The following is a 26,988-nucleotide window of genomic DNA, read 5'->3' as shown; positions in this document are numbered from 1 at the left end:
TAGAAAACATAATTATACGTTTATTCTGAAATATTGAGACACAGATGAGAGGCAGCCCCTGCCTCAGAAAGCAAACGTGTTTCTTTTCGAAACAGTAAACCAGTTTGCAGCGCTTCAGCCACGACTGGGGTTTGAGGAGGTACTCCCAAAGAGAACATTACATGTGCAAGTCTACAAACTGGAAAACACACCAGGCAGTATAATCATCACATTCAGTACAGTAAAACATGTCTGTACTAAAATAGAGTTTTTTTCTGTACATTTCTGAGACACATAGAGCTTTACATAATATATATAATCAAAGTATTTTACATTTTAAAAAAATATTTTTGCTGTACGCTAAGAACATACACATTTCATTTTCATTTTTTTTTTCCTTTTTTTTTTTTTTGGCACATCAACATTTCAAAGGGGCATACTGACGATGAGAAACTTCCCCTAACAGTGCTGCACAAATCGATTATTGGGATTGAGCTCTCCGCAGAAATCAGGCCTGGCAATCAGGGGCGGGTCTCTGGAGTCGATCGAGCTGATTTACCATTTAGAGTGAAACAAGGAAAGAAACAGCTGCTTGGGTTTATGATGATCGCTGCTTTTCTTAGACACTGTGGAGAACAGCAATCCACACAAACTCAAGCAGCTGTTTCTTCACTTGGTTCACTAAAGACCCTCGCCTGTGGGAAGCTTGATCTGAATAATCAAATAATCACCCCCTAGTCTCTGTTAGTCGCTTTGGATAAAAGCGTCTGCTAAATGACTAATTAATTATTATTATTATTATTATTATTATTATTATTATTATTATTATTATTATTATTATTATTATTATTAATAATAATAATAATAATAATAATAATAATAATAATAATAATAATCGGTCCATGCAGCCCTATCCCCTAATGTGTCCAAAAGTTGTATAATTTTAACGTTTGAAGTTGTGCCTTTTAAAAACACAGCAACAACAAGAACAAATCATTTTTAGCAGTGCAATTATCTAAAAAATAAAAACAAAACAAAAAAAAAACACTCCTAATTAGTTTCAGACAATGTATAATATTTTCTAATAAATGTTGGCCTCGAAGCATATTAAAAACGAACTTTAACATTGAGTTAAACACTGTAAAATAAATTATCATCACACACAGAGATCGAAACACACAGTTCAAAGAATGTGATGTTAATGCTTATTAAAACATAATTTTGACTTTTTTTTCAATTATAAAACAAACTGAAATAATCTCTGTTTATCGATTACAGCTGTTAACATAACCAAATTATAACCCGTTGGTTAGCACTGAAGTAGATTGCATTAGGATGTTATGACATAGCTCTCATAACAGTTTAACTGCAGTGTGTAATGGTAATAGCATAGCCAAGTACAGGGTGACTAGAAAGCAAGTTTACCACATCAATGATATGGTAAACTTACTTTCTCATCACCCTGTATAATAAAGCTGTGTGAAAGCATGGTAAAAAAAAAAAAAAAAAAGCCAGCTCGCAGCTCGGTAAGATAAAGCACATTGTGTAAACCCATGGTAAGTTAAAGCAGTGTTTTAGCTTTCAGAAAACACTGCAAAACTACTGCGCAAATTTACAAGCGGTGAAATTGACATCATTTCACCCAGTAAGTCAAAGGTTCCTTGTGTGGTGGTAACTGTCAATACTTGCTGTAATTGTTGGTGATGTGGCATACAGAGCTCCCTTATCTATCTGGACATATCTGCAATAGAAAATAATGATAACGCTTGCCATTTGGTCCTTCGGCCTAAAATAAATCGAAGTTTATGGCTGTGCCATAGTAGTACTTTATAGTTGCTATGGCACTGCTGTAATTATAAATGAATCCAGGGCTGGGTTCTCTCTCAAACAGTTTGTTTGTTGTGATTTGGATTAAACTAATCACTAATGCCCACTCTGGGGGTGAGACCACCCAAGCCCGCTACACCACCTTGCCGACTAACAGCAAGTATCACGATAGTTTTTTGGTGGTGGCCACATTGCAGCTTCCCCACAGTGTACAATAAACAAAGCAACTTCAGGATCTAACATTGTGGATCTGAAATGCAGTACTAAATGGTAGCTGGGACACCATCTGTTGAAAGCCTGTTTGGCTTCAATTTCTTGGCATGTTTGACAAGTAACCCTGATCCTGTATTTAAAAGGTATTTAAAAAAATGTTCAAGCTTGTCTACCCACTCCTCTCCACTATACATATCCATAAAGCACAACACTAACACATACCTGAATTTCTGTACAATTTCATTGGTTGTAAAATGAGAACAACCCGCCTTAACAGTGTCAGTAGGGTGTGGGGTTAACCTGGGCAGACTGAGCAGCACTGATTTGATGTGACAAGTCTGCAAGCTGTTTAAATTGTTTTGGACCATACCTCACATATTATCAGCCTCTATTTCCTTCAGGGTAGCTGGATTAAGAGTGGAAATCTGCAATGGTGTAAAGGATTCTTCAGGATGAGTCACTGTTTTTGGAAGCACCTGCCAATCGAGCGCCCCCTCTCACCCCTCTACTGATTTGCTGTCCAAGTGGAACAGGGAGATGCAGCTTTTATGCAATACGGAATACCACACAGGTAACTTGCAGCCAATCTGCACGATGTGTTAAATATTGCAGGTGTTTTTTAATTTTGTGTTCAAGCCCTGTACATTTTAAATGCACTGGTATGATGGGACTAGCAAAATGTAGGTTTTACTGTAATGCTATTTACACCCATTGTGCTTCATCACTGAAATGTGCACATTTCAATCAAGGTAGTTTAATAACTGAAACAACATATCGAAGACCTTTATGTCTCGATTCCATTTGCACGTTCAGTCCAGCTCATTTACATTGGCAGCAGACCGAGATCAAACAGGTCTGAATTGGGACTCTGTCAACCAATCAGTTAGCAACCCTAAAGTCTCTCCAACTCGCGGATAGGTGAAGTGATCCAATGAGCACCCAGTATGAAGGAGCGATGAGTCGCATGGTACAATAAAACAGGGCTGTCAAATTATCATCAGTGGAATATTAGAGGTAGGTGTACAAATGTATTAACGGGCATAATATAAAAATGTGACCAGATACAGGACATCTTTGGCCGTTGTGTAACTGGTTGCGGATTGCAGACCGCAAATGGAACCAGCAATAGCCAGGCGGATCCTGGAACGAGCTGAGATTGAGTGCTACTGTACATATTTCATGGGGCAGATAGAAATGTGCCATTATACATAGAAAGATGTTGAATTATCCCCAAAATATATAACTCCCTGGTCTCTGTTTACAAAGCAGTTTGCTCACTCTATTATATTCTGCGGGCAAGAAGTTAGCAGACAATAATAATATGTCATTTTCTAGGTTGTCCAAACATCCCTTGTAAATGCTGAAAAGGTTAAGGTTGAGGCTTGAGGCTTGGGTAATATGTATCTGGTAATCTCTTACAAGAAGTATAATCTCTAGTAATAATTGTCAGCCTGGTTAACACAGAGCGTTATCCATTTTTCCATACTTCCTGTGTAAGCAGGCCTTAAGTTTGTTTACATCCTGTAAGGCAGATTTAGCTGGTGGAAGGCAGCTTTGGCCTTTAACATTGCACCAATGGAACTCCTGGTCAGTTCCTTAAGTAATTAATCACTTGATTATATCCGTTAAAACTGGAATGGAATGGCCCTCCAGGACCGAAGTTACCTACCCTCAAGCTATAGGGAAACCAAGCTATATTGTTAAGTAATAGACAAATGGAACTCTTCCTGCTAAATCACTACTTGCAAGGTATAAAAAAAATATTAATTGAATTTTAAGATGTGTTATGCTTTAAGGAAATTATACAGCTTACTCAGTTGACAATTTCAGCATTGGGTTTATAAAAGAACATTAGTCCGTAATATGTAGAAAAAAATGTGACTGGATGACATTTGGCTGTAGTGAAGAGGAATGGTTTTACTGCGAGCTGATTTAGCCACAGCTGGGCTTGTTGCCTATCCATGGTAGTTTAGTTAATACGTGGTGTAAACGGTGTCTCTTTATAATGGTAACGCTTTAAAATAGCAACCGCAAATTCATAATGAATCTTGGCTGAATCCCACAGGAATACCACCTGAATATCTTCTGCCCTTCCTCTGTGTTCTGAAGTCATTCATTTTGAATGCAGCCCCCTGTTAATCCATCGTGATTTAATAACATTTCGGATCCCTTTCCCTGTACCTAAATCATCTTTATTCTTCACTAATTCATACCCTCTGACACGCCCACCAGAGGATTGTGAGAAGTGTACATTCATGCATGAATGCAGGCCTTGTACATGTGATCAACATTGTTTGTTACAAAGGAACGTGGAATGAATATGGGTGATTAAATCCACGTGAATTAAAAGGAATGACTTCAGAACTCAGAGGATGTGCAGAAGATGTGCAGGTGTTAATCCTATGGGATTCAGTCGGAATTCATTATGCATTTGTGGCCATTATTTTAAAGGGGCCTCGAGGTTGTCAAAACGAAGCAGTGTTTCTGTCTGCTCAAACTGTGGCAAAGGATTTCTGTTAAAATAAGTGACACCCAGCACACAATGCAGTCATGCATTAGAAATCACATACAGGAAGATTGCACACAGAAACTGCTGTTTTTAACTATACTGTACTGTATGTTCTGTGCGTGAAATGACATCTAAACATGGGTTCTGTTCCGCACTTATCGGATCTTAACAGGCTGTGACGTATTATTAAGCTTACAGTAAAACCTCGAATGGATCTCATTCTTATGCAATGCTTGGGACCCAGATCATCAAAGCATTAACTCACAAGTTATTTAAAGAAATGTAAAGATGGATTAAAAGAAGATTAGATATTCTTGAAAGTGTTTTAAACCACTGCCGGGTTCTTTAGCAGCTGTCTAGAAAGCGTGAATGTGTATGGAAATGTATTTGAATCAATTTAAAAAGACTTTTCCAATCCTTCTTTAAATAACTCCTGAAGTAAAGATTCAGAGATTCAGAGTTCATGTTACTTGTAAAATGTTTGAGCTTACTTGAAATCTGCAACTGTTTAAGAGCTGAAAACAATTAAAAAGGTCTAATTAAGCAAATTATCATTTCAATGAAGGGTCTAGTTAAGTAACTGAGAGCTCAGTTGGAATGAAAACCAGCAGACACAGGGGGTCCCCAGGATAATCCCGCCATTAATCATTTTTTGATTTAGTAAAGTGTGTGCTTTGGTAATAGCTAATGGAATAATACAGCGTATATGGAATGATTGATTGAAAAATCCCACATTCAGGAATTATTCCTCAGGACAAAATGACTGCAGTTTAATAATAATAGGGGACACTTCAAGGGCAATTGTTTTGGGGACTAGATTTAATGTGCTGGAGAAAAAGCCTTGGAACCATTCAATAATGCAATAGACGTGGTTTATATGTGTCATTTACATTGGTTTCTGTTATATTTTGATGTGTAAACCCCCCTTTTTTTTAGAATTCATAATATAAAAAAGAAAATATGAAGACGTGATTTTGTTATTATAGGAAAATGCAAATTTAAGTTTTATTCTGAGATTCACTGTTCCGGGTTTACCCAGTCCCTACACACACACACACTTTATTAAATCAAAACATGATTAATGATGGGGTTATCAATCAATCCATTCATTTTTCTATAGCGCTTTTCACGTAAGACATCTCAAAGCTCTTCACATAACAAAATTAAATAAAATAAAAAAATACATCGATACTGTTTAAAAAACAAACAAAAAAATTAGTTACGTCTGATGCCGTATGCTGGGAAGATTTGCCTTACAATTTAAATCCAAACGAAATCAAATAATGAAATTGCACATTGTAACTTAAAGTATTTTTTAAAAACGCATCAAATATACATATTAAATGGTAAAGGAAGGTAAAAACACATGCACCAATCAGCAGCTACACTTACATCTGTGTCATCCAATGGATTCACTGAAAGTTTTTTTGCTCTTATATGATTGGGTGATTCAGACAACTACGTCCAACCCATCATTCTCCCCGATTGACTCGAGGAGGACTGATACCTCATGCCTGACGATTGACTCAAGGAGGGGTGAGGTCTGATGCCTGACGATTGACTCAAGGAGGGGTGAAGATTGACTCAAGGAGGGGTGAGGTCTGAGGTCTGACGATTGACTCGAGGAGCAGTGAATAGGAAGTTATTGATGCATGAGATTTGAGTGGGGGATGCCTGATACTTGACTCCAGTAAGGGTGATTGATGTCTGAGGATTTCCTAAAATGGACACCGTAAATGAGGACAGTATCCTGTATCCTAACACTCTTAATATCCCTTGTATAGTTGGGCCTTCGAGATAAATATTTTGGAAAAAATTGTACTGTATGTAGCAAACAGGACTAGAGATTGAGATGTGAACTATGTTATTAAAAAGACACAATACTGAAGAAAAATACTGATTTACATGACTGAGAAGACTTCACCACATTCTGCACAATAAAAGAAGGGAACCTAAACTGACCACTAAGCTTGAAGGCACCTCTCCTTAAGATTTTATTTGGGTGGGTTGGAATATCCCTTACTCTCTGACCAAAGTTTGTTTAATAAATAACACAAATATATCCACGTTATTAATAATAATAATAATAATAATAATAATAATAATAATAATAATAATAATAATAATAATAATAATAATAATAATATGCTACATGCATTTCATATAACTTAAAACAGAATAATTTATATTTACAATCCCAAAAGAATGTTATGTGTGTAATTATGTTCTCCTGATTTTCCTGGAAAGTGCGCATCCGCACGACGTGTCGATTCGTATCCACCGCCAGCCCATTGTGCTTTTCTCTGTGGTCAGCGCTCTGACAAAGGTCTGTGAGGTTTTGCATTGTGAATTCCAGTGTTTGTCGTCGATTCCTCGGCACCCGCTTTTGAGCGGGTTGGCTGCCCTGCATTTGGTTTCGTAAAAGTATTGCTTGACGTCCGAGCCACCAGTTTTGATAACTCCTAGAACGGTCACTTGATGTCCTCTGATATCTATCGCCGTGGATTTGTCTGTGACCCACACGCTTTCGCTGTCGCACACAGAATACTCCCCTCGGTAGCTCTTCTGCTCAGCGTAGCGCTTTTTCCTTGTTTTATTCCTCATTTCAGAATTCCCCACGTAATCGTCGATTAAATACAGCGGCGGTGGCTGTAGCGGCGGCCGGTCGCTGAGAAGCACCCGCGGTGAATTATACCGCTTATGCTGTCTCAATAACTCTGCGTCAATACTATAGACCGGCTGGTAGGCTGACGTTTTCTTTTCGAAAAAACCTGCGTCCTCCGGAATGTCGCCCTCTTGCTGCGTGTCTTGGTATTTGTCAAACACGTCCTCTGGCGGCTGCTGTTTGTTTTTCATTATGTCCGCTTGGAGGAGTTTGATGATCAGGGAATTCACCGGGTCTTTCTGCAGTTTCCTTTTATCCATTGATGTAGCATGGAGGCCATAGAGGTAAGCAAGAAACATCACATACAGCAGGATGGACATCACTAGATTCACCTGTAAGATCTGAAAATAAAAATAAAAAATGTCAGGAGGTACACTTCTAGAATTCCAAACCCTATAATCATGAAGTGCTGCTAATTCCTCTTTTGACACCTGCTGTTGATCAGTCTTAAGCCTGCCATTAGGGATCAGAGGGTTTCACAGACTCCGATTAGCACTAATCTTGGACTGCCTACAGTCATTAGCTTATATAAGGTTGACCAAAATGAAGGCCAATCAGGGTCTGTGAAAGATCCCTATCAGATAACCTATACAGATCCCTTATCAATGATCCCCATAGTAAGAATCACAGCAAAATGTAATAAAGCATGGTAAAGTTTCCCATAGTAAAAGCATTGTAAAGGGTAAGCATGGTAAAGCATAGGTAAGCATCATAAAGCCCAAAGTGGTGTGGTAAAGCATATTAAAAAACAAACCATAATGAACTACGATCTATACATAGTAAAACCATGGGAAAACTGCAAAATGACCATGCAAATTTATAAAGGTAAACATTTATAAAGGACGAACGGACCAAACTATTGACTTGTCTTTGTTGATTAGAGGAAGGGTTACCATCTGACTGCATGTTCACTGGGACAGTTTGGGACATTGAGGCTTTTTAACTCAAACCCCTGCTAAGTGTAGCTTTCCCATTCGAAGTATAAAGAAATCCAATGATAACAGTTGTAATGCTCTGGGGAATTAGTGCAGTGGTCTAGGAAGTACAAGTACAATAAGACTGCACACGTGAGACCAGCAGAGCGACTGGAAATGCACGAGGTGCGGTTTAAGGAATCCTTTCATCAACTAAAAGAGCAACTTGCTACGGGTGTAAAATGTGACAGTCATTTGAACTATTGGTTTACTTTGGATTCACTTTGTATATCATTTTCTATTTCATTCCTCACATCTGGATGATGTTTTTAAAACTCAAATGTTTATGGCACACCTGTGGCCCCCTGTACCTCTCAGAAACATGTCTAAACTGTAAGTATCGTAAAACATTGCGTGAATGAACCAATGGTTTCTGTTTAGATTTTCATTCACCACCCTTATAAAAGTTCCCCCATAATAAAAACACAGCAAAGTATAATAAAGCACATTGAAAGCATAGTTAAGCATTGTAAAGCACAGATAGGGATGGTAATGCATAGGGAAGCATTGTAAAGAATAGTGAGGTATGGTAAAGCATAGCTAAGCATTGTAAAGAATAGTGAGGTATGGTAAAGCACAGGGAAGCATTGTAAAGCACAGAGAGATGGTAATGCATAGGGAAGCATTGTAAAGCACAGAGAGGGATGGTAAAGCATAGGGAAGCATTGTAAAGCACTGAGAGGGATGGTAAAGCATAGGGAAGCATTGTAAAGCACAGAGAAGGATGGTAATGCATAGGGAAGCATTGTAAAGCACTGAGAGGGATGGTAAAGCATAGGGAAGCATTGTAACGCGCAGAGAGGGATGGTAAAGCATAGGGAAGCATTGTAAAGCACAGAGAGGGATGGTAAAGCACAGGGAAGCATTGTAAAGCACAGAGAGGGATGGTAAAGCATAGGGAAGCATTGTAAAGCACTGAGAGGGATGGTAAAGCATAGGGAAGCATTGTAAAGCACAGAGAGGTCTGGTAAAGCATAGGGAAGCATTGTAAAGCACAGAGAGGGATGGTAATGCATAGGGAAGCATTGTAAAGCACAGAGGTATGGTAAAGCATATTAAAAACACTTCAAGCCGGGGCTCCTGAGTGGCGCATCTGGTATGGCGCTCCTCGTGGAGTGCAGGATGTAGCCTGGAGTGTAGCCTGGACATCGCCTGTTTGATTCTAGGCTATTCCACAGCCGACCGTGGACGGGAGCTCTCAGGGGGCGGTGCACAATTGGCCGAGCGTCGCCCGTGGGGGGAGAGTTTAGGTCGGCCAGGGTGTCCTCAGCTCACCGCGCACCAGCGACCCCTGTAGTCTGGCCGGGCGCCTGCGGGCTTGCCTGTAAGCTGCCCGAGAGCTGCGTTGTCCTCCGACGCTGTAGCTCTTGGGTGGCTGCATGGTGAGTCCGCAGTGTGAAAAAAAAGCGATCGGCTGACTGCACACGCTTCTGAGGACAGTGTGTGTACGTCTTCGCCCTCCCGAGTCAGCACAGGGGTGGTAGCGGTGAGCCGAGCCTAAAAAATAATTGGCCATTCCAAATTGGGGAGAAAATAATAAAAAATAATTGGCAACAACTAAATTAAAAAATAATTAATAAAAAAATAAAGTATATACCTTCAAATTATGTATATGCTTTGTGACTGTTATTTATTGAGCATGCATGATTTTCTAAGAGTAAAATGTTCACTTCAAGCCAGGATAAACTATGGTAAAGTATTACCCTAGCATGGGAAAACTGCAACATTTTCAGCAATAAACTTTCATTAAAAAGTCATGGGACACCAACTCCCAGAAGCTCTTTTTAAGTAACCAATCTCTTCTTTCCCTACAAATTTCAAATTCTAATGTCTTTATTTAACCAGGATAAAACCCTTGAGATATATATCTTATTTCAAGGGGTCCTGGCAAGAGAAGGCATCAATTAATAACATTATAAAATCAAAAGCAAAATCATTCATTGACAAATCATTCAAACAGGACAAAAACACATTCATAAAATCAGGAATACACAATAAAAGCATAAACATAGGGCAATTCCAATGTACTGTAGATAGTCAATTTTTATGAGTGATTTAAAGGTATTGTGAAGAGGCTGTTTTTCTGTTCGTAGGCAATGAGATGAGATGCCTCATATACAAAGGCCGGTTGGCCCATATTAGATCTCAATTTAAGGATCTTAAAAGTAGGCACATCATTTGATATTGGTGCACAGATAGTTACATGTATCTAACAGAGATGTAAGGTAACTTGGAACATTTCCAGTGTACACCTTATAAACGACCTGTGTGATTCAATTTCTCTGCGTTCTTCATGGACTAGTCCTGAGGGTGCTCAAGAGAAAAATATTAAAGAGCGTTTGCCAATTTTGTAGGAAAATATCATCAAAAAAACTGAATATGTGCTTACCGTAATGTGTACGTCTTTTCAAGACAAGAATAACTTGAATTCCACTTCAGTGTATGGACGGAAACAAGTTTGAATATTTTGGAGTAAGATGAGCTCTCTTTGCTTCCTAATGCCTGCTGATTAGGTCTTTCATCAGAAGCTTGCTCATAAGGACTCAAAGCTCAACCAAATGGCTAAAGGCGACATACTTCTCATCAAATAGAGAGGATTGCGTGGAAAAGGGCGAGCCTGTTTTAATGCTACCCTGGAGGACAAAGTGTACGCCCTATAAAATAACAAACAAACAACCGGGCCAATTTATTATTTATTTCTTCATTTTTAAAATGGTGTTTGCAAACTTCAAACAACAGAACAGGACAATGAATCGGTTTAATCTGGGAACCAGCGAAACGGGAAATTTAATTTACTGTTATGTCAAACCAGACAAATTTAGAACATGAGTTGTCTTGTGATCTTCTGATGTGCACATTTGCAAAAGATTTTAATGAGCCAGGTTTTAACCCCTTCAGCTCCAGGATGTACGCAGGTACGTCAAAAGACAGAGCACTTGCAGTACCATGCCGTGTCTGCGTAAGTCAAGGTTTGCCATATATTCTATGGGATTTCTTTGTGCCTGGTCAGTCGATGTGAAATGTTTATTTTGCAGTCGGGGCGCGGGTGGGGGGGGATGTGTCCGGTGACATTTTCATCCAATCGCATTTTGCACAAACATCCCTTTGTGCATTGAGAAGGATACAGGAGCAAACCACGGCGATCTTAATGTGTGTATAAATAGTATTTATATATTTATACTTTAATATTGGAGCAGTTTATTTGCATTATTATTTTCTACTGTTATTTTATATTGGTATAACTTGCTTGCTATTATTGCAAACAAAATACTTCAACATATAAGATTGATGGCATGAACATTCATTTTTACATCTGGAGCTGAAGGAGTTAATGTGCGTGGTGCCACAAACATTATCCATGTCTTTCCAATGCAGTAAGTGGGATGGCTGTTATTCATTTCACACAAATAAAAAGCTTAAATCATTCAGCTGATGCTAATTAGTTTAATCGTTGGCATATTTGAGTGTTTAAACATTGCTGAGTTTATGATCTTCTGCATGTTTTACCATTAGGAACTGATACAACGCTCAAGAGCACAGATTGCATATTGGGCAAAATAATCCAGGTTATAAGTACAAAATGAACAGGATGGAAATAGGGGAAGGGGACTTTGAAAAGGATCTCAGGATTATAGTGGAGTCGCCATTAAAAATATCTCTCCAACAGGGTGAGGCAATTAAAAAAGCAAATAGAATGTTAGGCTATATTGCGAAAAGCGAAGAATACAAGTCTAGAGAGGTGATTTTAAGATTATACAATGCCCTAGTTATACCCCACCTAGAATACTGTGTGCAGTTCCGGTCACCTCACTACAAAAAATACATCATTGCACTGGAGAAGGTACAGAGAAGGGCAACTAGGCTGATCCCAGGACCCAATGAGCTATGAAGACAAGTTAAAATGATTAAATCTCTTCAGCCTAGAAAACAGAAGGGAAAGAATCATAAATGGTCTAGATAAAGTTAACCCAAGACACTACTTCAAATTCAGCACAGTGAGAACAAGAAGGCAAAATGGAAGCTGAGTAAAAGTACATTTAGAACAGATGGTAGAAGCTCTTACCAGGTGAAGTAGTAAGATCTAAAGCACTGGGAACATTAAAAAAGACTAGAGTCTGTGCTTTTAAATGAGTTCCCCCCAGTAGGGGAGAAAACAAGGGAAGAATGGCATTTTCTTGTTCCCAAACTTTTCTTATGTTCTTATGTTCAGATAGCCATTCATTTCTAAAGCATCAATTCAGACCCAGACAATGTAAATATATCCTCAACCTTATCAGCTGTGTTTCTAAATGTGTATTTATAGCCCTGGATGAAACCTGCACCATAATTGAATTAGACACAACGTATGTGCAGTTTCATCAAGTTCCATACACACCGCCTCCTCATATCCTGAGCCCTTATCTGTCGTTTCTATGTCCGCACTGAGAGAAGCAACCGCAAACCTTAATATCAAAAGGGGTAACACTTTCAAATAATGGCTGCATATTCATATTGAATTCCAACTGAATACCACAGGAATGCAAGTATCTTATGCACTTCTTCTGAGTTCTGAAGTAATTCATCCTGAGTTTCAGAGGGTCCCTGTGCCAATTGACATTAGACCTATGCCTTGAGTGGTTCACCTGCAGCAGAATGTAGCACTGTGTGTGCAATTCCAGTTCCTGCAGCAAATCGCTTGGAACGACCATCAGTAGAATCCATCCAAATCTGCGGATAACGGAATTCCTCGGAAATCGCGGGATTCACAGGAGTTCATTAAAGACTGGAGTTAAAGAGTAAGTAGAAGGGTTCTGAAAAAATAACGATCCAATAACAATGTGGTACAGAACAGAAAACCTAGAGCATTTGTTGCTATGCTTTTTTTCTGCAGTGATTTAGACAGAGGACAGATCTCAAACCCCAGTGCAAAGTATTCAAATGTGTGTACTGTACTGTGTACACTACTTATATCAGAGCCTTATCAACACACTACAGCTGAGGTAAGCTTCCTACTTGATTGTAACTCAGAGAAAAGAATTCAACTTGGATGGTGTCGGACGTACACGTCTGAAATTGCTCGGAATAAATATTCAAATATAACTTTTAACAGAATTCATTTTAATAGAAATTTTAACAGAATTACTTACAAGTGCTTATTAAACAGAACCCTTTCAGTAAATCACAATGCAGTTCAAAATCACAAGAATAAAACATGTGAATTATCATAAGGCGGCTGTGTGGTCCAGTGGTTAAAGAAAAGGGCTTGTAACGAGGAGGTCCCCGGTTCAAATCCCACCTCAGCCGCTGACTCATTGTGTGACCCTGAGCAAGTCACTTAACCTCCTTGTGCTCCGTCTTTCGGGTGAGACGTAATTGTAAGTGACTCTGCAGCTGATGCATAGTTCACACACCCTAGTCTCTGTAAGTCACCTTGGATAAAGGCGTCTGCTAAATAAACTAATAATAATATGGTTGCATTAAGTTTTGTGTATGTGTCAAAACCATTGACTTATTCCACGAATAAGCCATATTTTCTATAACTATCAATAATTACCTTCAAAATGACAGCCCTTATGTATTATTAAGGTGATTTAGAGATATTAACTGTGAGTTGCCTAATTTGTGGAACTGCCCCTTAGTTACTCAGTATGCCTTAGATGCATGTGGACTACAGTATGAAATATGAACTCCCAATTGTCCAGTGACGGTCCAGTTTTGCAAACAGAAGGAAAGCTTTAAAGGGTTACTCTCCCTGAAAGACCACTCTTTGCCAAATAAGGACCCCCTTCTATAAACATGAGCTGTGATAATACTGAGGTCATGCAGTAATTGTGCCAGAGGAATTTTCATTCAGGGAGTGGACTGTTAGTGCGGGGTGCGGGTGGGGTGGTGTGGTGTGGTGTGGTGTGGTGCGGGTGGGGTTGTGTGGTGTGGGGCGGTGCGGTGCGGTGCGGGTGGGGTGGTGTGGTGTGGTGTGGTGCGGGTGGGGTGGTGTGGTGCGGTGTGGTGTGGTGTGGTGCGGTGTGGTGTGGGTGGGATGGTGTGGTGTGGGGCAGTGCGGTGCGGTGCGGGTGAGGTGGTGTGGTGCTGTGCGGGTGTGGTGGTGTAGTGTGTGGGGTGAGGTGGTGTGGTGTGGTGTGGTGTGGTGTGGTGTGGTGCGGTGGTGTGGTGTGGTGTGGTGTGGGGTGAGGTGGTGTGGTGTGGTGTGGTGTGGTGCGGTTGTGTGTTAGGTGAGGTGCTGTGGTGTCGTGCAGTGTGGCGGTGTGGTGTGGGGTGTGGGGTGAGGTGGTGTGGTGTGGTGTGGTGTGGTGTGGTGCGGTGGTGTGGTGTGTGGGGTGAGGTGGTGTGGTGCGGTGGTGTGGTGTGGTGTGTGGGGTGAGGTGCTGTGGTGTGGTGTGGTGTGGTGTGGTGCGGTGGTGTGGTGTGGTGTGTGGGGTGAGGTGGTGTGGTGCGGTGGTGTAGTGTGGTGTGTGGCGTGTGGGGTGAGGTGCTGTGGTGTGGTGTGGTGTGGTGTGGTGGTATGGTGTGGTGTGTGGGGTGAGGTGTTGTGGTGTGGTGCGGTGGTGTGGTGTGTGGGGTGAGGTGCTGTGGTATGGTGTGGTGTGGTGCGGTGGTATGGTGTGGTGTGTGGTGAGGTGGTGTAGTGCGGTGGTGTGGTGTGGTGTGTGGGGTGAGGTGGTGTGGTGTGGTGGTGTGTGGGGTGAGGTGGTGTGGTGCGGTGGTGTGTGGGGTGAGGTGCTGTGGTGCGGTGGTGTGGTGTGGTGTGGTGTGTTGTAGGCTATGACTCAACCTCACAGCTGCAGAGAAAGAGTTTATTTTATTATTGTTAAAAAGTGTATTAGGAACAGTTTATCACAAGAAGTCTGTAGATGTTTCCATATTTCTTCAGCTTGGGAAACTTGATGCGAACGGTTTGCTAAAACAGGCCAACATTTTAACGAAATTGTTATTATTTGTTTGACTGTGAGGCTGCCTAATTTGTGGAACTGTCTATCAAAATCTGTCAGATGTCTTGTTGATTTGCAATCGGGAGATGCACTCTTTAGATTTTTACACAATGCATGTCAGGGAAGCCTTTGGATAAAAAAATGATTTCCCATGTCTCGACAAGTCTTTTCTACATCTTGCCAGCTTTTGTCCAATCCTCTATACACAGAATACGTAGATCTTTGAACTGACTTAATTCCAAGCAAACTGCTACAGGTTTAAAAAGGTGAAAGATCAGGGTTTGAAACTCTACTTAGGTACCGTAATCCAGCAAGACGTTCACTTTGAAAGCTGATTACACTATGTAACACAATTTTTGTTCCTGGGTAGTAAGTATTATTTCCTAATTGCTTATGTCTCAAAAGTATAGAAAATGGCTATTATTCCCCACAAACTTTGCTTTTGTCGCCAGACAGTGATATTTTGAAATTTACCTATTTCCAATGAGAAAACGGGCGAATTTGTGTCTTTTCGTTCACATAAAGTCAGAAAAAAACAACATATGAATCCAAATTAACATGCATTTATACTAAAGTAATACAAAAATGACTACAAAAGATTTAGAAGTGAGTAGTTTTTCGAGATTTACGATTATACTGTAAATCACTTTCACGAATCAGCCCCCAAATGTAGTCTCCCATCATGTTCTCGTTATACTGTCCTTGGTAGCGGCGTTCAAAGTCCAGTATATCCTGGTGGAAGCGCTCGCCTTGCTCCTCCGAGTACGCTCCCATGTTCTCCTTGAATTTATCAAGATGAGCATCAAGGATATGGACTTTGAGGGACATCCTACAGCCCATTGTGCCGTAGTTCTTCACCAGAGTCTCAACCAGCTCCACATAGTTTTCGGCCTTGTGATTGCCCAGGAAGCCCTGAACCACTGCGACAAAGCTGTTCCAAGCCGCTTTCTCTTTACTAGTGAGCTTCTTGGGGAATTCATTGCACTCCAGGATCTTCTTTATCTGTGGTCCGACGAAGACACCGGCTTTGACCTTTGCCTCAGACAGCTTAGGGAAGAAGTCTTGAAGGTACTTGAAGGCTGCCGACTCCTTATCTAGAGCTCTGACAAATTGTTTCATAAGGCCCAATTTGATGTGCAGTGGTGGCATCAGCACCTTCCGGGGGTCCACCAGTGGCTCCCACTTGACGTTGTTCCTCCCCACAGAGAACTCGGTCCGCTGTGGCCAGTCCCGCCTGTGGCAGTGCGCCTTGGTGTCCCTGCTGTCCCAAAGGCAAAGATAGTAGGGAAACTTGGTAAAACCGCCTTGGAGACCCATCAGGAATGCCACCATTGCAGCCTCTTGATGCCATCTCAGAAAAATGCAGATATGTATCCACTTAGGCAGCTGGAACTAAACTGAACTGGTGGGCTTAAGGCCCCTGTATTTATACTACTATTTATATTACTGGAAAGTTCTAGAAAGTTCTAGAAGTTACTCCAAGTTTACTCAGCACTGAATCTATCTGGAATGTTCTGGAAAATAGGTAAATTTCAAAATATCACTGTCCTGGTCACAAAAGCAAAGTTTGTGGGGAATAATAGCCATTTTCTATACTTTTGAGGCATAAGCAATTAGGAAATAACACTTACTACCCAGGAACCAAAAAAAAAAAAAAATTGTTACACGGTGTTATAATATTTATTTTAACTAGGTCACATGGTCTGATGGCAGCTACTGTAGCAGCAGGAAGAAGCAACAACTTCTACAGCGCAGCCTTTGAAATATCTGCCAGTTCCAAATCGAATACACAAAAGCATAAGTAACAGACCAGTGCTTATATTACTACTGCCAATAGGAAGTAGAAAATGGCTTTTAAAAATCGGTTAGCACTCCTTTAACAATCATAGCATGCCCTGTGTCATTGTTTAAAGACAGGATTGGATTGCAAAATGTCCTGATAAAATGAACATTCGGACAAAGTGTCGTGTTCTGCGTCTACAGTAAATTGCATTACGGTGTCATTGTTTTGACTTTTAGCATCGCATAATATCTTAGTCCCAGAGAAACATCTACAGTATAATCTCAGCACTTTTCTTTAAAGTGCTTATGGCTTATGAAGTAATTCCATAAATCTCAGCTATCATGCACTTCGCTAAGTAGTTTTCATACATGCGGTTATAGCAAACGTGTTTTTTATATGCCTTATTTCTTGTTATTAGCCAACCAGCTGCTTCCCCAAATGACTGACATGCTGTGCATTTCATGCACAAAAACTGCAGAGGTGACCTACAGTAGGAAAGGAAATAGGCGATCCGAAAGTAAGGCTTGCAATTGGAGAACATTGTTTAACCTAGTATAGTGCCAGCTATCGCTTTTTAAAATTAAAAAACACATTTGCTGCAACATGTGTTTCTTTCAAAAGCGCACAACGGGAGGAAACGCATGAGAGGGAAGGTTCACAGGATTCTTTCATTAGCTTTGTACAGTAACTACTTTCACAATTAGCTTCGATATAGCCTTAAGAATGAAACATGGGTTCCTGACTCCTCAGGATATTAAAACTTTAATGAGGTCTGCTTTAATGTACAGCTTAATTATTAAAATCCTCTGATTTATTTCAGCAAACACGTTCAACTTTCCAATCCCCCCACTGCCAACTCAAAACCCACACCCACAATAAAGAGAAACAGCTGGGAGAGGAAAGGCAAAATTATTTACAGCACATGGTTTAAATGTGCGAAATATAGCACAGTTAAAGCATTGGCAAGCATTGTAAATTATAGCGAGATATGGTAAAGCATATTAAAAAAATACGGCAAACCAGGGTAATCTATGGTAAATGCATGATATAACCTTGCAGAAATACTGTGGTAAACTTTTATAAGGGTATCTTTAGCATGTACCATGAAAGTACAAATATAGTTTTCTAACCAATGCCTTTACCAGGTTCCAGGGTTGAGAAGTGCTTCTCATGATACAGAAGTGATACATGCACTTTAAATACACAGACAGGCACCTCTTTAAATGCACAGATTCCGGTCCTCTCAAAACCTTGTTTTCACATACAGATCCCTTATACAAGATCCCCAAAGTATAGTGTAATAAAGTATAGAGGAAGCTTGGTAAAGTTTCCCCTAGTAAAAACATCACGACGTGTAATACAGCACAGTGAAAGCATGGTAAAGCATAGGGGAGCATTGTAAAGCACAGAGAGGTATGGTAAAGCATAGGGAAGCATTGTAAAGCAGAGAGAGGTCTGGTAAAGCATAGGGAAGCATTGTAAAGCACAGAGAGGTATGGTAAAGCACAGGGGAGCATTGAAAAGCAGAGAGAGGCATAGTAAAGCATGGGGAAGCATTGTAAAGCAGAAAGAGGTGTGGTAAAGCATAGGGAAGCATTGTAAAGCACAGAGAGGTATGGTAAAGCATGGGGAACATTGTAAAGCACAGAGAGGTATGGTAAAGCACAGAGAGGTATGGTAAAGCATATTTTAAAAACATGACAAAGGGCAGTGTGATATATGCATAGTAAAACATGGACAAACTGCAAAATGACCATGCTAATTTACCTTGGTAAATTCTTATAAGGCATGGAGAGGCCAAACTATTGAGTTGTCTTTGTGGATTGGAGCATGTATATTTTCACTGAACACTTTGAACAGTCAGATTCTCAAGTCCTGTTTTTCAATACACTCAAACCAATATATTTTGGTTCTCTATTCAACCACACTAGCTGTCTTTTTCTGCTGAGTATTTCCCAGTGCGATGACCTCATTGTTGATTTAATCTGGGCATTGACTAGGAGTTGGGGAGCTGCTCTTCAGTTTTTCTTCACTGTCAATCACATCTATTAGGTAGGCTAGGTCAGCCACGGTGTGAACAGCCAGCGCAATCTACTGCTAGAAATACAATAGGAGACTTGAACCGATCGCTATGACTACAGCAGGCAACTAAAACCAAAGACCAGTTCTCTAACAAATATTGCAAACTAAAAAAGAAACCCACAGTATCTGTCAATACGAACCACTCTGATGCAAACACCATATCAAGATAAGGGAGATTGTAAAAATATAGGAACATGCCATTTGAAGCTATTTTAACATACTGAATATGGAACACAAAACCAAAAACATTACCTTCATACCAGAAACCGAGAGGAAAATAGTAGGGCTTTTTAAGTGCTGCGTAGCGTGAAGTTTCCTGATAGTTTTCAAGTAATCAGTGTTACTGTCAAACATTCACACCTGGAGGATATTAAAAGTAATTACGTCCTATTTCTAAAGACCAAATAAACCATGGCCCTCACATTTCTGGGAAGTAGAGGCTAGAACACCCTTGGTTTGAAGGACACCGCTCCCGTTCACAATATACAGACCAGGAATCAAAAACCAAGGCTTTGAAACCCATTCATTATGCTGAAGATGTTTCTGTTCTGTGATTAGGTCAGTCCTGTTAATATTTCTTTCAACTTATGAGTCAGAGGAAACAAGCTCACTTTGGTTATTATTGCACTGACATCAATCATATTTATCAGCCATATAATTCTCACTTAATAGCATTTCATGAAATAAATGTATACTGTTAGACAGTTTACACATTAGTACGTTTAAAATCGTTGTTTAAGCCTGACCAAACATTGGGAAACAAACTGCAAATTCTCTGGAAATGCCCAATACAAAAGACTGAAAGTGCGAAGTCAAGAAAATCATGGAAAAATAGATTAAACATATTTTATTTTGATAAGGGGAGCCAGGGCCTCCCGGAGGATTAAGTCCAGCCCCGCAGGTGTCGAAGGCTTCTGGCCATTAGGGTCTAGTAGGGCAGGTTGGAAAAACAGCTCCCTGACAAATTTAGCTCCCTGGGGCAATTCAATGATACCCGTGGAATCTCAAGTAAAGACCTCCAACTTCACACAGCCAGGACAAGAACCTGTGCTGCCCCCCCCCCCCCCCCCCCATGCCTTTACTAGGGGGAAACATCAGGGACCCCTGCGCTCCCCTGACTGTATGGCTCACCCTGCACACCACACTCCCCTGGTAATGGCTGTGTCATTACCAGGGAAGACCCTCGGAGACCCCAAACTGTACATCGTTCTATTAATCTTTGGAAGCATATTATTATTATTATTATTATTATTATTATTATTATTATTATTAGTTTATTTATTTGGCAATTTTGCAATCTTGCCTATCCTCCTGTATCACTAGATGGCAGCACCAAGCACCATCTAGCTGTGTGGAGTGTGCTTCAGGCATGTAACTCGCCAAACTGGTTATGAAAAGGTAAAGTTAATATAAAGTAAACAGGAGAATACAGTGTTTTAAGGATGATTTTTTTAAGGACTGATTTTAAAGGGTGTGTATAAGCTCTTAAGTTAAGGGAACACAGAGACACTGTTTTAGGAACAGTGGCTTGAAACCTGGTTTCAGGAGGCCGGCAGACCTAGTTTGAGGCAACTTTGCTGTATCAAACCACAAGTCTCCCCTGGTGTGCCTTGCAGTGGCCTGAAACCTCGTCTCCTGAAACCAAGTTCCAAGGCACAAAGTGGCTTCATGTTCTCTCAGTTTGAGCTCTTGGATTAAATAGAAAACCGCAAAAAGTTAAAGTAATAAATAAATAAATAAAAAATAAATACTTGATAAGTCCTGTTTTTTAACTGACAGAAATGCATTTGAAGTTTGAGGGAAGCGGTTCTTGCTTTGACTCGAATAAATGCTGCTGTTTGTTTGAAACATGGAACTGTAGCTGTATGCCTATGTAACAGGCAGGGTTGTGTAATGCACTGCCATTAAGGGGTCTGCTCCATGTCGGTGAGATGAGATTAAGTTAAAAGCTCAAAAACTACAAATGCAGAAGAGCCCGGCTCTTTTGCATCGTGGTTAAGACACTCACTTGCGGTGTGCGGGTCGCTGTACAGGCAACATGAACTTGAACGGTTAGCTTCAATTCAGTCCATCCTAAAATAACTATTTGGCAGCAACAAACTTTTAACAAGGAACATACAGAGTCACAGGGTGTCAGCCCCCACAGACACAACCCTCATTCAACTGGCTAACCTATCAGAGGTTTCAATTCTGGAGGCAAGCCTTATTGCTCAATGAGTACTGCCTCTAATTCCTTCAGGAAGCTTGGGGTGGAAGTCTACACCAAAGCCTGGTTTTCGAGTTTACTCGTTCAAAGACAGAGATGTGCATTTTAATGGAAGGGGTGTGTCATCTACCCCTGGAATAACAGGAGTCTGCAGCCATATAAAACTGTAGAAACTGACTATTTCCACTGAGCATCTTAAAAGATCAACAGCCAGCCTTTTTCTTGTGTTGTGTACTTTTTTTTTTAAGTAAAATGACATTTTGTGCAGTGGTGTCGTCCTAAATCAGAAGGGACCAGAACGCCACTAAAATATTGATTTTCTTAAACAAGAATTAACAAACTCACATTTTATCTATATACTGAACTTTTTCTAACACAGATAATAGGTAATGCATTTATCCAATGTATACAAGTATTGCCTGTACAGAAACACGACCCATAGTGACACGCAAGTGTGATCCTGGATTATCTAAAACTAAATTGCATGAACACCTCTCTGTATTATCTTAACACCGCTGTTATCTGAACAACACCCTGGGTACTATATCTAGTACTTGACGTTACAATGCAGCTACATATTGAAAGGTTATGGAGTATTTTATATATATATATATATATATATATATATATATATATATATATATATATATATATATATATATATATATATATATTCAAAATATTGCATCATTGGGAAAGTCATATTACCAATTTTATAATTACCATTATACAAAAAAAAGTGATTTTATGAACATCCGCTCTGGTCCCAATTAATTTGGACAATAGTGGTTTTAAATATACCCGAGTCGTACAAGTCATAACACTGTGAATAGGGTGCAGGGCCACTGTGTGCAACCATTGCCTCTTAGCATCTCTAATTCCTATTCTCCACAACTACACATTGCACTTTTGAGTCTATAAGAACACCTGCCATTACCTGCCTCTCAAAGAACTGCTGTCATATCCCTAACTAATGGTTTGTGAGAGGGTTTTTACAGGGGGCACTACAGAATACAGAATATATGTCAGGGAAGCCGTTTGAATAACAAGCAGGATTGTGTAATCAAGGAGTCTGTGTGCTGCTACGTTTCTAATGTTTTGTGCCTGCAAACGCATGCACCTGTAACACGACCGTCCCGACCAATCACTCTGTCAACACTCCGAATAATAGCAGGCTGTCTATTCTGATATATCGCGGACCGATTAGATCCCAGCTACAAAAACGTTCACCGCAACAGTTCCAACCAATACCAACTCAAACGAATCATTTCTCGTTTTATTCAGAACAACAAAACATTACTGTAATGCATATCGTTTACAGAGGGGTCCTGGAAGACAGCCGCAGCACATAATTATCACTCTTCATCAATAAGAGATTGGGATACACTTTTGGCAACAAAATACACGTTGTTGTCAGTTACAACTAATAGCAGAAGATACAAATGCACATCTTACCATGTTAATAAGTGACTAATCTTTACAATTAAAACATTTTATGCTGGACACACTTTATTACAATCGTTATACGTAACTATTTACATTAATAAAGACTGGTCGCTTCTGCTTTGACATGAAAAAGTAAGACGCGATTTAAAAGCCCATTTAGTTGTTTCACAGGAAAAATGTAAATGTGCTTTATTTTGCTCTTATCTGCCCCCTATTTTACTGCATTTAATCCTGTACTTCAGAATACTGTAATCTGCCAAGTGTTTAATCTGTAGTACTTTGTATTTAATCATATCCTGATGTAACTATCACTATTTAATCATATCCTGATGTAACTATCACTATTATCTGCTGTATTATTGAATTGTGGTTTGTCACACTTGTACTTTGCTTGAACAAAAGTTATTGTATTTCTTGCTCTTATTGTATTACTTGTATTGTAACACTTGAAATGTATTTGCTTACGATTGTAAGTCGCCCTGGATAAGGGCGTCTGCTAAGAAATAAATAAATAAATAAATAATAATAATAATAATAATAATAATAATAATAATAATAATAATAATAATAATAATAATAATAATAATAATAAATAAATAAATCAATTGTACTATTAATGCTTTTCTCAGTTGTGATTGAGATAAACGAATGGCTTAGCCTATCAATTAATTTTTTAAAGGACATTAGAAAAGTCCAGAAGCCCAAAATACCGTATTCATTGGCTATTGAAATTGTTTTACGTTCATTGCTTTAGAAGATCGGAGAACATTGTACTGCTAATTACTGACTACAAATGAGACTTCTTCCGATGACACTATTTGGTATAACAGCGGGGCGCACTAAGAATTGTAAAAGTGTGTAAATTAATAGTTAACACAGTCCATTGCTTTATAGGGTATTTACAAGGCATTCATAATAATTTTGCAATCCGTGTGTGTGCGTTTTGGGTAACCACCGCTCCAGGTGTGCAGTAAGAAAAATCATTTATGAAAACTACGAAATTGACAGAATAACAACGGGGTCCATTTCCACTGGCCTACCATCCATAAACATGGGGGCTATGTTTTAATGTTGTGAATTATTATGGGTCACATGGTGTTAATTTAGATTGACGATCGCAATATGCATATTTAAAAGATCATGTTAAACATGCTTCATAATTTGAAAATCTATCAGAGTATTATAAACAAATAATGTGATGCTGCACAAATTCGACTACAGCGTGTCTGATTGATCTTCATTTTGTAATAAATAAAGTTACATATTTTTTAAAAAAGTCTCGGCAGACATCCTAGCATATCCCGATTGAAAAGGGAAAACTAAATAAAATATCATTTAAAAAAGCTGTTCAAATGCATTTAATCATACAGCTATGCCATTCATTTACCGTTTATACACTTTTTCAAAAGAGCCAGTTCCCAACGTTTCGGTATGTTTAGCAGACCTTTATCAAAGGGTTTGAAAACAAACAGTGGAGACAGTTATAGGTTTTTGTGCCATGGTATATACAGTAGTGTTCAAACGTTTGGAATGTTTTATAGAAAGGCTCGGGGTGGGGTTTGTATTGCCATTTTTCCACACTCAGACCCTTTACTTACTAAATATCTTGCTATACCTGAATAGATCATATATAATGCATCACATGATATCACAAATAGCATACTGATCATAAAAGCGCATGATATTTTAGCTTATGAGAAATGGCTTGCCATGTTTTCCCTATAAAGATTTACAAGGATTATCCATTTTAGTGATTATCTGAGTACCGGGGGTCAAATAGATGGAAGACAGCAGTGTTTATGTCTAAATATTTTCTTAGCACATCTGGACTTGCACCCAGGGATTTCCTGCGTTTGAGAGTAGCATGTTGCTGCCCCGGACTAGGACTGTGCCTGCCTTTCAGTGTTGAGCAGCGCGTATGTCCCTCCAAACTCCTACACAGCAAATTGAACAGTACCTCTGTTGCTTTGAATGCGCGCATACACACACATACACATGCTTGCATTTCTATATTTGTGGGAACTTCTCATTGACTGTCACTATATTTTGTATTTACTATTTCTAACTCCAGTCAGACAAAACTCTAGACAGGGTGAAAGTCGACAACAAACTAAATATTTGGCTTCTTTTTTTTTAAAGGCATATTTAGTTTTTAAAAACGTGTTTTACAAAGTAAGGATGTCCCCACAACGTTGTTTTTTCAGGAGTTACTATCTTTGTGAGGACATTTTCTCAACTTCTATTGATAGTAATACCTACCTACACACACACACAAAGGAAACAAAAATACAAAAAAAAGTGTAAATGAAATGTTTAAGAATTAAGAAAAAATCCACCAATAGGGTTTCAACACCTTTTAAAATGTATTGGCTTTCTTTATACTGTAATATTTTTGCTAACATTTTGGAAAGTATTATTGTGCAAATAAATTTTACTCGTAAAGAAACGTAAAACACACTAATATATATATATATATATATATATATATATATATATATATATATATATATATATATATATATATATATTAGTGTGTATGCAGTCAGTTATATAACTATAACACTGCATAGCACATGTGAACGTAAAGCAATATTTAAAACGAGCAAGCACATTCATCTTTGTCTTTTTGTTTTGTTTTGTTTTTACCTGGAGTTAAGTGTGCAGTAAGTCACAGAACTGGATGTAAAACTTCGACTGGACTGTTTTAACTTTCCCTTGGGCGGCAGCCTGTCTGATCAGGATCTACATTCCTAATAGTTTACAGCTCAAACTACTTGATATTATCATTATTTTTCTATTGCAACTACAACCAAAACTATTTTTGCATATCTGCTGTTGTTCACAAAAAAAAAATAGTCAAACCACTTCCATACATAATCCGATTGCTTATATCAAAGCTCTGTGATTGATTTTTGTTGTATGCTAAAACATTAATACAGTAGTCCTATTAGCAAACCAGTACGTATTGCAGTACGAGCTCTCGTGAAAACAGTACAATAGTAAAAAAAAAAAAAAAAAAAAAACTGAAAGAAAAAAAAAGAAAAAGTTATGTGGTAATTCTGTTTCCTTACCGTAATAAAGGTAACCATAGCATCCGTATTAAATTATCCAACAGAGACATTAATGGTTGGGAAGGTTGCCTCCAAAGTTAAGTTAGGAGCACAGAGCTCGATGCAACGTCGGCTTCGCTTGCAGGATCTGCACACATCATCTGTCCAAAACACATTCTCTCTCCCTCCCTCTCTAAGCCTCTCTCCCTCTGAGACTTGCAAACGTAATCTGCTCGATTATAACCAACCAGTCCAGCCAGATGGCTGTGCGAGTTGAATATTAAACCAGCGGCACGGTTGAAATCAAGACCTTTCACATCCAACACCAACATACACAAAAACTTAGCCCACACAAATCGCTGTCCCGGGTACTGATCCCCTCCTACCCCCACCCCCATTCAAATATACACTGTATATATTTATTTAGGGCACCTTACTAGACGACAAATCAGCCATTATACGCACCACCAAAACACGCCTTAAATGTGTTACTCGATAATAGAACTTTATCTTGGCAAGCGCTACACAAGCATGTAGATTCTGCGTGGTTCAAATAATTATCAAGGACAGAAGCCAACATATGTACTTAAGGGAGGAAGCGAATAAAACAGATGATCGATCGTTACATGACTTTATCTCTGCAGTCCAAGTTACATACAGTAAATGGCAATGCCTTCCTGGCATAACTAGCATTTCCCTTTACGCTTGCAGCATACCAACGGGTACATGTACGGCAATGTCGTTTGGAAATAACATGCAGAGTACTTGTACAGTTCAAGCTTAGTGTTATTATCCTCGTGGCACTCCTGTTCACCTGACTGCAATTATTAAACACTTAAAGAGTTGATAAAAAGTGTAGGTGTTTGACATATATAAAAGTGCAGATACTTCAACAACCTTTGCATTTGCACTAAGCACGCATTATATATTCTCTACCTTCATTCTTTGCCATGTCATTCTAATCCCTCCACATGACGAATTACTTCAGTGCCCATAGGATTCCTGAAATAATTCCTTTTAATCCGTCATATACGTACAATTAAGACAGCTAATGCCGCTCCAATCCTCTTAACCCGATGTGTTTGTGTTGTCCCTTAATGTGCAGTCCATGGACAGTCCTTGCCTTGCACATCAACTGCCGTCGAGCTGAAGCTCGGGCAAACCAGTAATACGGGAAATGTACGCTAAATGGAAACAAAAGAGAGTAATGATATCAACAATGGGGCCGCTCAAAGCAACAGATTAGCACAGCATTTGGTTTACAACCCAGACACACACGAATACAATGTGCGAGGTGAAACTCAGAATGCAATAGGGCTACTGGGATC

At 39.4% G+C, this 26,988-nt stretch overlaps 1 protein-coding gene across 3 annotated transcripts; it reads right to left on the bottom strand.

Moving 5' to 3' along the window:
- On the bottom strand, nt 1-26,784 carry LOC117415224 (neurotrophin-3-like). Of its 3 annotated transcripts, none has more exons than XM_034025274.3 (2): nt 26,698-26,784; nt 1-7,534 (listed from the first exon to the last, which is right to left on the bottom strand). In XM_034025274.3, exon 2 carries the CDS (start codon nt 7,511-7,513, stop codon nt 6,749-6,751), a length of 765 nt encoding a protein of 254 aa, XP_033881165.1. In that variant the 5' UTR covers nt 7,514-7,534; nt 26,698-26,784; the 3' UTR covers nt 1-6,748. The 3 variants fall into 3 exon arrangements, with proteins under 3 accessions (XP_033881165.1, XP_033881164.1, XP_058882842.1); XM_034025273.3 differs by lacking the exon at nt 26,698-26,784 and adding an exon at nt 25,682-26,661; XM_059026859.1 differs by lacking the exons at nt 1-7,534; nt 26,698-26,784 and adding exons at nt 14,861-16,354; nt 25,682-26,685.
- Nucleotides 26,785-26,988: the final 204 nt, after the last annotated feature.

The sequence above is a fragment of the Acipenser ruthenus genome, chromosome 7 (assembly GCF_902713425.1).
Source record: "Acipenser ruthenus chromosome 7, fAciRut3.2 maternal haplotype, whole genome shotgun sequence".
NCBI lineage: Eukaryota > Metazoa > Chordata > Actinopteri > Acipenseriformes > Acipenseridae > Acipenser > Acipenser ruthenus.
The sequence above is the reverse complement of the archived record's forward strand: the minus strand, read 5'-3'. Positions and strand labels throughout refer to the sequence as shown.